At 45.9% G+C, this 13177-nt stretch overlaps 1 protein-coding gene and 1 long non-coding RNA gene across 3 annotated transcripts in view; both read right to left on the reverse strand.

Annotated features, from left to right (window-relative positions):
* Window positions 1-5935: 5935 nt before the first annotated feature.
* LOC143424018 (uncharacterized) overlaps window positions 5936-13177 on the reverse strand; it is a 379502-nt gene continuing 372260 nt past the window's right edge. The window contains exons 2-3 of the long non-coding RNA XR_013101873.1: window positions 7173-7676; window positions 5936-7125 (exon numbers count right to left, since the gene is read on the reverse strand). This is a non-coding gene — a long non-coding RNA (uncharacterized LOC143424018). The remainder of the gene's footprint in view (window positions 7126-7172; window positions 7677-13177) is intronic.
* LOC143423999 (uncharacterized) overlaps window positions 7968-13177 on the reverse strand; it is a 414599-nt gene continuing 409389 nt past the window's right edge. For both annotated transcript variants that reach the window (XM_076895777.1, XM_076895766.1), the window contains one exon: window positions 7968-8299. In XM_076895777.1, the coding sequence (XP_076751892.1) occupies window positions 8214-8299 (86 nt within the window). In that variant the 3' untranslated portion in view covers window positions 7968-8213. The remainder of the gene's footprint in view (window positions 8300-13177) is intronic.

A 13177-nucleotide genomic window follows, 5' to 3' on the forward strand; every position in this document is an offset into this window, starting at 1 on the left:
GTCAATTTCGCAGCTTCGCGTTTAATATTTTTATCGCGTGATTTTTCCACGGAAACCGAACTTCGCTCTGAGCAACGTTCTTCTGCTCTCGATATCTCGCTATTTTCTTTAACGCGGATTTCGTATTTCAGTGTAATCCGGAGGAAACATTTTTATGGACAATAAACCATAACGTGGAAGAATTCAGGATTTCAGCTTGGCCCGTTTTGGCTCTCCACGGTTATCGATTTTCGCTTCAACGTTATCGCGATTACGTTGTTTGAAAATTTGCGAGGGTCGGAAGTAAACGATCGTACGGAGGCACAAACCAGTTAAGGAAGGAAGACGGGTGTTCGTGCGGGGGGAGGTGAGCGAAAGAATCTAGATGGAGGGCGTGCTTTGCGACCGATATAAATTTATTCTATTATACTTCTGAGCTGCCCGTAACACCTGCCGGCTCAATGAATTACAAATGTAACAGGCTACGCGGCCAAAGTGCGGCGTTAAATTTCCATATGCAAGTATTTAACTCGAGCTCTGGCTGGCTTGGTGGTTAGCTGACTCGTTCGACTCCGTTGTTTCGATATTGGACCACAGTTGCGTATATATGCACGTACTCGATTTACGACCACAAGAAGAATGAGAATCGGCTGAATAAGCAAATAGGTCGAAAGTGTTGCGCGTTACCAAATAAATGCCGTGGTGTATGTTTCTTGGGGGAAGATTTGTAACAACTTCATGGAAAGAATCGGTTGACAGGCGCGTTTACATTCCTTTCGATCTGACGATCTCGAAGCTGTAAAAATTAAACAGGAATTCGACTTTCATTTCCCACGCCTCAACGCGCACGATTGTTCATTATTTGCGCAAGTGAATCATCGCGCGAGCACGCGTTGAATTACGTTAATAAACAGGATGTAATGTACATTCCAGCGGAACATAATTGCGGCTTGTGTACTGCATTATTGTGGCATATCTGGTATGCGCTCCATATCGAACGGATTCTCAAAATCAAGTTTCATAGGAAGGAAATTGAACCCGTGCAGAGGAACAATAATAGCCTCCTATAACGTTCCAGTTTCTTATTCTCGCTATTAAACAACTCGTTTCCCAAGAAAATAGAATCATCCTTACACGGGAAGCAAAGTATCGATAATTTGTAACATTCCACAGAGCGGCCATTCGAGCGACGAGGGTAAACACCAATCTCTTAGAGAGAGAACTTGAAACAATACACAGTGATAGACAGTGTAAATACCCTGATCTAACACGTATTGCGCTTTTCGCCCTGTTACACCTCTCGCTCTTCCATCTTTCCGCATTTCAATTGCCCGCGTCTCAGAATTTACACGCTTGTTTTTCCTCACTCTGCTCCACTTTCCGCGAAGCGTGCACGGTTCACTCGTAACGCGCGAAGAATCGATGAAAATTCGCGCCATTTTGGGCGCGCTCAGCTCGAAGTCAGATTACGCTTGGATCCAAACTCGCGAAGTTATCCTCGCGAGCCGAAACTCCGCGTCGAGTTGCGCGGATCCTCGCGACTTGAATTCTAGCGACGCGATCAATCCGGTCGAGGCTTTGAAAGGAACCTCCGAAGACTTTAACGAGAAGCTTCGCAGCCAGGTATTCCAGTCCGGTAAGTGGGCTTAGATCGGGCGCGATGTTACTTCGCACACGGTGTTCCATTACAGAGATGGTGCGCGTCGTGCTTCTAATCGGGAGGAGCTTTTCCGGGTACGATCTTTCTCCTGTGCAAACAGCTTGAGCAAATGTCCGCTCGGCGTAGTATCAATTCAACGGCGGGTTAGTCGTTGCGCCAGCGGATGGAAGTATCCTAGCAGTCGTTTCCGAGTGGATCGGTCGTTAGGAACGGGGCATAAGGTAGCCTCGGAGTCCATTACTCTGTCCCGGTAAATCGGCATCCCGAGCAAAGATCGCGAGCGACCTAATACCAATCGTCCCTCTTCCCAGCTAATGCGGTGCTTTGCGCTAGGTAATGCCCGCGACACGCGCCCTTGAACACGGAAAACAATTCCAACAGCGGCGGAAAACTTCCCCCGGAATGCGTTCCCGGCGTTACCGTGCCGGAATTGGAGCGCAAGATTCGTTTCGCGTTACATCCTTCTAAAGTCGCGGCCAGGGATCGGTTTTAAATTGCCATTTCGATTGGCTTAATCGCGATCGAATGATTTGTGAACCAATTGATCGTTTTACCGGTCTTCTGCGATTCTCTACGCGGGTATACCCCTCGCTTTGATTGCACGGAGTAATTCGAGGAAGCGTATCGTCTCGTGGCTTCGTCGTTACGATACGGGGTGATTTAAAACATTTTAGAGTGACGACTAATTTCGGAGTTAATTGAATTTATCGAAATTAAGTAGATAGATTAGTATTGAAAGTATATATATACCCACACTGTGTATAGTTAGAATTATGAAAGTGTTATTGAGAACTTGGAATCACTTTTTTTCACCTGGCGAATCGATTTCAATTAAATGAAGATAGCCAACTGGTCCATCGCGGCCAGTTCGCGAAATCTAAATAATTTTCAAATCAAAAAATCCGCACGGCGTGTATCGTTCGAGGGTTTACGCGTCCCGTATTGTTACCGCGGCACCAGGTCTTCATCTGGCATTCATAGTCCCGAATAAAAGGTCGTTCCGCGCTGTTTGCCCGGGCGACACGCGATTGCGAAGTTAGCAACTGTCGATGGGACTGGAAAGCTAGCGTCCGGGCAGATAAAAAATCCCGTTTCCACGTGGTTCGACCGAGAAAGAGTTCCGTGCGCTGTAGTTGCTCCACGCGCGTTTGAAACTCGTTTTAATGGGCAGAAGCGCGAACGCAGCGATGCATGTCCACGGACGTGGCAGAACCGCGTATCTAATTTACGAACCGGGGCAAACGAAGCGTATCGGCCGATGCCATTGAAGATGTTCATAACGAGGACGAAACGTAGCGCGAGGCTCGCGGTTTTCCGGCTTGGAGAACCGGCGGACAAAGAAGCGAATCGGTGGGGAACGGGTGTACAGGCGGTGGCGCGCGTGTATAACCGTGTTTGATGGCTGGAGGGGTATTAAGCGGAGCCCGAAACAAAGTTTATTTTGCACCAGTCACCCCCGACGAAGTCGCTTCGCGCCACCAACTGTCAGTGTATTACTTTCGCAACGGCGCCATCTGTGTTGCCTTCCACAGCTGCGGTTCGGACAAACAGAAAGAGACGTTGCGGGGTGGAAGCGAATAAAGTAACAAAAAGGAATATGTAGAAGCGAGAGACACGGGACAGACGAGAACAGATGGTTAAAGAGACGGAGGGTGGTAAAGGTTGTGTGAACGAGTGAGTGAGAATGAGAGAGAGAGAGAGAGAGAGAGAGAGAGAGAGAGAGAGAGAGAGAGGGGAGGAGAGAACAGGGTAAAGAGGATGTGCGGTGGAAATGGTGGAAGAGGCAGAAGTGAGGACACAGAGCCAACAGTGGTAATTGTTACGGCGACGACGTTTCAGGTAACTGAAAGGTCGTTTCCTTTGTCGCGTTTGTGTGCGAGATGGGAGCCATTCTAGCGCATTCAAACAGATGTATGTACGTATATACGTCAACCGGGTAATAGTGGTATACCTACAACTGCGGAGGATACACAATCATCCGAAGCAGCTCGGTGGGTACACAATATCCCGAAGGTGGTGTACCTGCACGATATCCGTCGTGCAAACTTTGGACTTGCGGACGTCGGGCTTCCTTCCGCGACTTTGGCAGCTTCGACATGTCCGGAGAGCACCGGGATCTTCGGCCAAGTTAATTGTGGCCTTTGCCCGTTGCCTGCTTCACCGAGGGATCAACTTTATACTGGTACTGCCCGTGGGGTCGCCACTCTCGTTGGTAGCGCGTCAGTTCCTCCTCGGAGCGGATCAGAAATCGTGAAATCGACTTACGTCCGCAAAAATGCGCAGGTTCGAAAAAGAATAACACACGACGATGTATTTGTATAAGAGGTTATTACTCGTAACAATGGTTGTCGAATCAAGTTAACCCTGTCGGTAGAAACGTATTACGGTAATGAACAATTTCAATTCGAATCGAGATCCGGTCGCACATACAAAAAGAAAAAAGAAACACACCTCTTTGGTATCGTAAAACGTTACGTTGAATGTCCTACGCGCAGCTTTGTTTCCTTCCCTCCTCGGTACGAATGATATTTCCAGCGAAACTTGATAAGTAATCATTCTCTCGAATATGTAACACGCGTTTACAAGCTATTCGTTACAACATCGTAACATTACCACTTCGTAAGCTGAACGTATGCCAGAGTACGTTCTCCGGTAACTATTCTACGTTTATCCGTGTTTCCGTAAACCCATAGCGGCTTCGCATTCAACGTTATTTTCCTCGAAAGCCGCATGTACAGTTACAAAAATTCATTCCCCACTTTTTCCCCCCTCCCCGTGCTTTCCTCTCGCGGAAAAAGTATCTACCGGTAAGTTACGCTGGGCTCTAACGGAAACCCTATACAGGATCGTGTACAGTTCGTAAACCCCCACGGTCTCGGGGATACGACGGTGGATGAAAGATACAATTGTACAAATGAGAACAGAATTTATGAAATGGCGCACGTAGTAAGCACAACGCCGCGTTGTCGGTTAATATAAAAAAGGAGCGTCTCGTCTGACGTACCGTATCTTATTCGCAACCCGTTTCACCTGCGACTTATTTGTCTCACGGATGAAATAAGTGACTAAGTGAATGGTTTTCGTTGTACAACTCTCGCTACGAGATAGAAGCAGCACGCGGCTGCACGAATCCCTCGAAGATTTGGACAGTTTCATAGGGAAATGATCGTAACTGGGTTCAAAGCAGCTTTAAACTTAACTCAAATGAGGTTGCGTTGCATTTAAAACTGTGCGTGTATTAAAAACTTATAGATTATTAATCATTTGAAATACTTGTTCTACTAGCTAAGGAGTGTCCGTGTGCCAATTTGAATCGATAGTTTAACGAAGAAAGTGCTGTGGCCACGATCTGAAAATATCAATGACATGAAAACCTCAAGATCTCCATTGGTCTTCGTTTTCTTCTACGGACCACCGATTCAATTGTCGTGAACTACGAATATACCGTTATAAATGGTTTGCGTAACAGATAATAAAGGTCAATAATGCCACAAACGTTTCGAACGATTACACTTATATTTAGAAAAGAAAAAATATATATATATATATTTGTAACACAAAAGGGAAACGAAGTATATATCCTCCATGGAGAATTTTGACGCGTACACCTGCCATAAATTTTACGATACCTTTGTCGACCGCTATTCTTCCGATCCTTATATACAGTTCTGAATTTACATGCTTAACGTCGATTCATCTTGCTTGACACTACATACACGCGTCGCTTTAGCTATCGCCGATACACTTGCTCCTGGAGAGTCTAACCCTCGCCACCCTTGTAACCGTCCACCTTTTTATGCCGCGAATCCCGCGTAAATGCTGCACAGCTTGCCAAGGGATCCGGTCCGGTTGCGAAATGGTGCTTCGCTGTATCCGCACAGGAATAGTACCAACTATTTCTCTATCCGCAAGCTGGAGAAACACACGGCACGTGGCCTGTTTATAGACGCACGGGATCTTCCAGCGGCTTTGCAGTTCCTTTAAAGGGCGGAGTGAACAGTTTCCGGTTTAGCCGATAAAGGAAGCAAATTGTCGTGCATGGTTCGTGATTTTGTGCCATGTTGTCCCACGCTAATTTGATTTTACATCTTTGCCACGGTTCTTGATCATATTGGAGCGATTTCGGTGTCATCGATTATGGTGTCATCTAGCAGGACAGCGTTTTGGTACAAGCAATCGATTCGTACAATCGGTACAGACGCTAATTAAGCGATGATAGCACTGACATATATACGAGGCTAGGTGAAATCATGTCGGTTATAAAAATGGAAGAATCAAAGTATTTCATCGCGACAGCTAGAGTTAATCAATCGTGCTTTGAATTGCTGCTTCATGCAGTTTACTCGGGACACATTGACTTCGCTGGATTTTAATTTATATTCGAATCTGAACAATTTTCACGCTGACATCAGACTTCAAATTGATTGATATGACTGCAGAAACGGCGTGAAAGCTTTTAAATATTGCTACAATAAATATATTGAGCCGGAAAGTGACTGCGTCGAAAAATGAAATAATTTGTCAAGCGATATTGCGCCGTTTTTCATGCTAGGCCGGAAACCTTTCATACCCCCCTCCCCCCTCTCACACCGTAGTATTAAAAAGAGGGCAGACGAAGGGAACGATGAACGTTGCGTCTGAGCCTCTGTTCCAGCCTCGATTTTCCTCTTCCTTTCGTCGAACGATCGATCCCGCGTCTTCCAACCAGGTATAGCCACAACAAACTCGTATTCCGCGGAACGTTTTATGCGAAAGAGAAGCTTGATTGTTGACACAACTTATACGCTGGCAAACAGAAAAATATTCGAGCACACGCGCTGGGAGAAAACATAAAAAAGAGTCCCGCACTTCTCCGGGGAACACTTTTTGACTCGCGTCCCTCGATTCGCTTCGCGCAAGGGTGTATGTGTATGCATATGGGTCGCCAGTCGTTTCCGCATACGCGATATCCGACAGGACTTTTGACATAATTTGTAATTATCGCTCGTACCTTTGATTTTACGTTCGTCTCTAAATCCTATGGCTAGTATTATACAGGGTTTTAAGTAGTGGTGACATTTTGGTATATTCGCTTCCCTGTTAAAATCGAAAGAATGCTTTTCGCCAAGAGCAGCACAAATTAGTAAGACCTTACGGTATTTATAAAAACTGCTTCCCATCACTTTTAACCATACGAGATGTATACATAGACCGATTGAGAAACGTTTTCTCGAAACACCAGCGGTAATCAATTGTCCGTCAAATTTAAAACTACGAATAAACGACGCGGCACGTACGACTTCCTACACGCCCGATTATTCAACGACAATTTATTCAGACAGTGTGAGTACCCGTGAACGCAGTCTCGAAAACACATTTACCGATCACTCTATGTATCAAATTTATAATAACACATAGACCATTCGTAAAAATAAATGAAATTAAATCTAGCTCCTGCTCTATCCACCGTACACTATTATTACACGTTTCCCCAAAGCGAACTCACTCTCTCTCTCTCTCTCTCTCTTTTTCTCTCTCTCTCTTTCTCTCTCACACCCCACGATCGCGACGAACGTGTAAGTATGCGCGCGTTTCCCTCCCCGCGAGTACGTCGCCCCGCGAAAGCGTAAGTAGCATTTCCCTTGCTACGTAGGACACACGAGTAGAATAGAGGGAAAGGAGAAGTTAGGAGTTAGGCGAGTGCCACTTGACTAGCCCGTTCGCATGAAAATCGTTGGATCGATTCCACGGGTCCTTCACCTGGCTCGCGAACAATGGCTGAACACGGACACGACGGAATGACGTAGAGGGCGTCGTGACATGCATCTTTAGCCGGAATAATGGCAGGACATTCGATCATGTTCTCGTATTGAAAGACGAAATAGGGACGCGTGCTGGATAGTGCTGGTTTATCGTTGTTCGGGACTTCACGTTTCACGGGCCAGGCTCTCTTTACCTTTGGCCCGTTGCGTTCGTCTTGCAGCGTTCGCCAATAGGGACCGGAAGAGAATATACGTACGTCGGGGAACGGCGGTGACTCTTTGAAGTGGAAACGTGTCTGTACGTACGTATACGCGACATCGCGCTACGGCTCGACTTCAAAGCCAGTCATCTCTATCTCTGTCCTCGAAGGATCGGGCCTTCGTTACTTACCAAACGCTGTACCATTTGAGCATTATACCGCGAACTACGGCTGTCTTCTCCTAGCGAAGGATCCGCGCGTGTACTACCTCCTCGAACCGACGGAACAACCGTTTTTGTCCCTGAATCGAACGCGATGGTGGCGTTCCTCCCACGATAATCGAAATAAGCGTATCAACGAACCGTCTCGCGATCGTTAAGTCGGGGACGTACGACGTGAATGTAACAATGAAAGCGGTGGCATTCGCGATCGTTCATCTCCGAACCAAATGCGCTAAAAAACACGTAATACCAGTGTCGATTCGACGATCTTATTATTTGCTTTCCCGGCGTCGGTTCGGTTCACCCTTAAACTGCCCCCTTTTCCTTTCCTCCTGCTCCTCCTTTTGACTAGTGCGCTGTTTGTCGTGCGACGCCCATGGGCTCCCTTTCCGTGGCCTCAGGCGTATCGTGACTATCTCAGAAGCAGCTGCAGCATGCACAGCATCAGCATCGTCAAGTAGACGGCCGTGGGTGCTTCGCTTCCGTTCTCGGACGTCACTGGAACAGACAAACGTGCGCGTGCAATGTTATTACACCGTACCACGCTGCGAGCTGTACTTGTCACCTAACTTGGTCAAGAGTACTGTTTGATATGTGCCTCCCATTAGCCCCATAAAACGCGATCCTGACGTTCGCGACGTCAGACGTCGATAGTCTCATTAAGAACAGTCCGATAAAAAGGCTAATACAAGAGCATCAGTGAAACTAGTGACGGACGATTGCTAGCTATCCTTCTGACTTGAAAATTTCTCATCCGACTATGTCGAATCATTGGTCCGCTTTTCCTTTTTCGTTCTTTGATGCTTGCGTTGTCACAATACATTAGTTGTTATAAAATATCACGGAGCTCTAAGACGAAAGGAAAGGAGAAATCGATAAGACTCTCGTTTTTCTCGTAACCGAACGGTTGTGCGAAGACTTAGCGAGTAACCATAGCGACAGCCGTGACATTACCAAAAAACCCAACCATTACCCGCGGGTCCTTCCTCCGTTCACGTCCTCTTCACCAGTCCTGATTAAACCGCGTCGGAATATCGAAACGTAATAAAGGCTGCCAGCCGGGTGGAAAGTGTCGCGTAGGACAGTATTAAACGGAACGTCAATAGATTTTCCGCCTTCCAGCCGGTCGCTTTGTTCCTTCGGGCCGGGGAAAAGTCAATTTCGTAAAAACAATTCTGCGGACCACGGGCCAGGGAGTAATACGACGTACGAATGGGTGAACACGCGCAGTAGCCTGCAAAAAGAGGCTGAGTGTGAGCGAAATGAAATTACCGCGACTGCGGGCCACGAACGAATTCCTGTAACGTCGATACCCGGGGATCCGATGGGAAAGGTAGCGAACGAACCAGACCGCTTCCGAATTAGACGGTGACCCGGCTTCTTTCTTGACGTATCAATCCTCCGTGACGGTAATGGACACGTTTTTTGCCGGGACGGATTCGAGGTAAGCGCTAAAGTGTAACACGGTCGATCGAAATGCAAATGCGTCGGGTAGAGTCAAGCTGCGGACTTCTTACGCTGTTCTCGTAAGTACTCGAGATACTTCGGATGGCTTGCAGCACCAGAGTTCCGTCGAGTTCAGATTTATCATCAACAGAGAAATACTTTGAGCGGTGCGTAACGAGGAAATGTATTTAAAATTGTTTTAATTGTACGAGAATTTTAAAATGTTTCAAAATTAAAATTTACCCGGCAAAGTTTAGAAACGCTTCTCTTCTCGCGGTTAATGCGACGTGACACATAAATTTCAATTTATTCTTCGAGGAAACTTTTGAAGGGCCGCAAACACTGGTATGAAACGTCAGAGGGCTAACTGGTATTTTTGAAGTAACTCCTTGAATTTTGCATACGCCATGGACGAACTTGCTACACGGAAGCGCGAGTGGATGTTGTTCGAGGATGTTACACGTGTGTGTAATTCAGGAAATCGACGTGCAACTTTGAATTCAGAGCCGATGTTTGATGTTTTTGTGAACTTATTGAAATGCTTTGACTTTACATTGATACGGAAAACGTGTAACGTGGAAAAACGCAGCAAAAACAGAAAACTTCTGATCGTACCGAAGTGAATTCTGAAGGGAGTAGTCGGTGAAATCGTCGGGGTAACGTATAAAAATGCAATGTACATGTGAAAGCAGCTTGCAAGATTGTTCTATGGGTTTCCGGTTAAGAACTTTTCAGCGGAATTGAAGTGACCGTGGGTTCTGAGTAGTGCGCGAGGCTTAAGCTGCAGGGAAATCCGAGAGAGTCCTTGATATAAAAACTCTCCAGACAACTTCATGAGCTGGCATTCCAAAGTTCGTGACACGAGTACTCGAAAGTTTTACAGAAACGATTTACTTGGGAAATATGGGATAAAAGACGTTGTTGCGCTACCGCGTATACAGATGAACCTGCTCCCAGGGGAGGGTCGAAATTTCGCGAGACGCGAGAGTAAAGAAGCACGAGAGAGAAGAAGATCTCCTCGCGGAAACACCATTTGTCTTCTATCAAAATTAGTTCCGTCCAAACAAGCAAAGAAACGTACGATTTCCGGCGGCGAGATGGGTCAACATCAGTCAACGTACAATCGAGCGTAAATCGTGCTCCGAATTGTAATCAATGATACCAATATCGCGGGAATTAACACATCCTCGAAGGCTGAGTTGAAACCCCGTGGACGGTCGATCAATCATGAAAAGACCAGGCTAATAAAAGGATCCAGCCTGACCGGACGAGAAATGCTCCAATTACTCGAGCGAACGGCGAAACGAGGAAATTTTTATATAGATTTTTCTTCAGCTTGACCGCGCCTAGCATTCCCTCACGCTCGGCTAACTCCCAAAAGTGATTCCTTCGATATCCCCGGGCGCATCGGTCAAAATAATCGACCTGGAGACACTTTCGATAATCACGCCGTTAGGTATCGTTGATCGATCGCTCGATAGCGTCCACAGCAGCGGTATCTCCACGTAACGTGGAACAGACACATTATATTCGAACAATATATCAAGCATTTAACTAGAATCCCCAGAAATATAGCGGAGAAGGTTACCACGTTTGTTTCTTAATTCCGAAAGGAACAGATGGTTGAACCACTGTTATCGCAGCCGGTGGAACGGCAGAAGCATTTAGACCCGCGTATCCACGAACCGTACGGCCGAATATTTCCCTATCTGCATGGGGTTGGTTCACCAGGATGGCCGTGTTGCATCGGGCGGACCCGTGCAGACGATAAGCTACACGGTCGATGTCGTCATTCTCGTCTCGGTTGTTAGTCGATCGGGCCAGAGTTTATCCCCTGTCCTCCCCACGTGAACGTTGGAAAATAGCGTATGCACACGGCCGCGAAACCGCTCGAATAATCAAGTATGCGAAGTCTGATAACGGACGCCACTCGTCGAGTGGCACGAGAACCTGAATAAACCTATGATACGCCCTTGAAATAAGCACGCTTTGGTGAAGCGCGTCGAGTTATCGTGATACTCGGTTGCTCTTACGCGGACTCGGCCACTTGGCGTTTCAATGAGAGATAAGAAGCACTTATCCTTCAATAGCATATGCATGCATCCCGTCTATCTCGTCCGATTTAATATTTCCATTACTTTCGACGGTACAAGGAAATACGATTCGGATGCGAGGCTTTTGGTTTCATCTAGTATCTCTTTTGTTCACTGCGAGGGTAATCCGTTTCGAGTTGTCAGGTGCTATGTATTTCAAATTGACCTAGTCACAGTCAAAGCGATAGCTTAATTAAAAACGACATAATCAATTCATATTTTATGCAATTCGCGAAATAGGAATAAATACCGCTTTTAGACAGATTATAATTGCAGATAGGTCCTACCGTTCACAGAAAGTTTCAAGTTACGAATATTCAATACTCAACTGGTTAATTATAAGAAACGCGTTAGAAGAATAATCGTTCGGTGCAAATTTGATCTTACGGAACCTTTAAGCTTCAAAAATCAAATCCGTACAACTGAACACTTGTTTCCCTGTCATCACGATACGCTTTCATCTTTTAACTTCCCCCTCGACATTAACAAATCCAAACGTGACAGTGCTAGACGAAGGGTACATCGCAACCGGTGGAAACTCCATGGGAGATCGCGTGTGCGCGGATAACCATCCAACTAAAAAACCATTAACGATTTATCGCGCAATCCTGAAGGTCCGTAAAGAGAAATCCAAAGGCGGTCGGGCTCTTTTTCTCCCCTTTCAGTTGGTCGTCGTACACGTGAGATCAGCGTCCGGGGATTCCGGAAGAGATTCGTGAAGCCAGTGGAATGAAGGCTCCGGGACGGAGAGTTAGGGTTCGCGGGAGTGAGACGGAAAGCGAGCCGATGAGAAAGGACGCCGGTTTTAAAGGGGTCAAGAGAGAAGAGGGTCAGACGAAGAGGCGAACTTTCGAAACGACCGCGCGGAGTGCTCGACAGCCGGCATCTTTGCGAAGCAAGTTTCTCAACGAGCCCGAATCTTACGTAGCTACGATTCTACTGGAAAAGAGAGGATACAAAAGACTCGAAAAGAGTTCCATTGTTGCTTGTAGCCCGACTTACGCGTGCACTGCTTGCGGGGACGGAGGAACTTCAAAGGAATTATGATATCTATAATATAATTAACAATGTGAAGCGGAGCTAGAAGAAGGAACTACGAGAAATACACGCGTCTGAGACAATATAATTAGATAAATTGAACTTTTCATTTAAATTTAAATATATGAAAATATAAATGATTAAAGTCTTTATGATATTCTTTCGATGTATGTACGAACGATACGACTTGGTCGTTACCGATAGTAATTCGTAATTAATTATACTGCGAACGTATAGCGTAAGGTTTCTCCTGCGCCTCGAATTGTTTAAAACACGATGCGCATGTCTACCATTAACATGTTTGGTATATCCATGCTCAAACAATTCTGGATTTCTGCGATACACCGATCACAATAACGTTGTGTATTGCTACTGTTGACCCATATACGTACTTTCCCTTCGTATCACGTGAGATATCTCGGTTTACCACTGCATAGTTGATTGCCTATCCCAAATAACTCTGGTTTACCGCCGCATAGCTGATTGTCTATCCCGGAACAACATGATCCCGCGATAGTCAATGGATTAAAGCGGTACACACGCGATATTGACAAGCTTAGCGCTTAAAAATCCGTATCAATTTGACGCATTTTAATAAATAATGAAATAATCAAACGTAATCCACGTCTATCCATATAGCATCGCGCGCAGAATTTTCTAATAAATTTTTAATAAGAGAACAGAATGGTAATCCTTAAATTTAGTTGTAGAAAAAATGCTAACCACTTTCTTGGTCTAAGGACTTTCTGTAACCGCAGGAAATGGCTTTAACTTTGGTCAGAGTTAATTATATAATTAG

Source organism: Xylocopa sonorina, chromosome 1, assembly GCF_050948175.1.
Source record: "Xylocopa sonorina isolate GNS202 chromosome 1, iyXylSono1_principal, whole genome shotgun sequence".
NCBI lineage: Eukaryota > Metazoa > Arthropoda > Insecta > Hymenoptera > Apidae > Xylocopa > Xylocopa sonorina.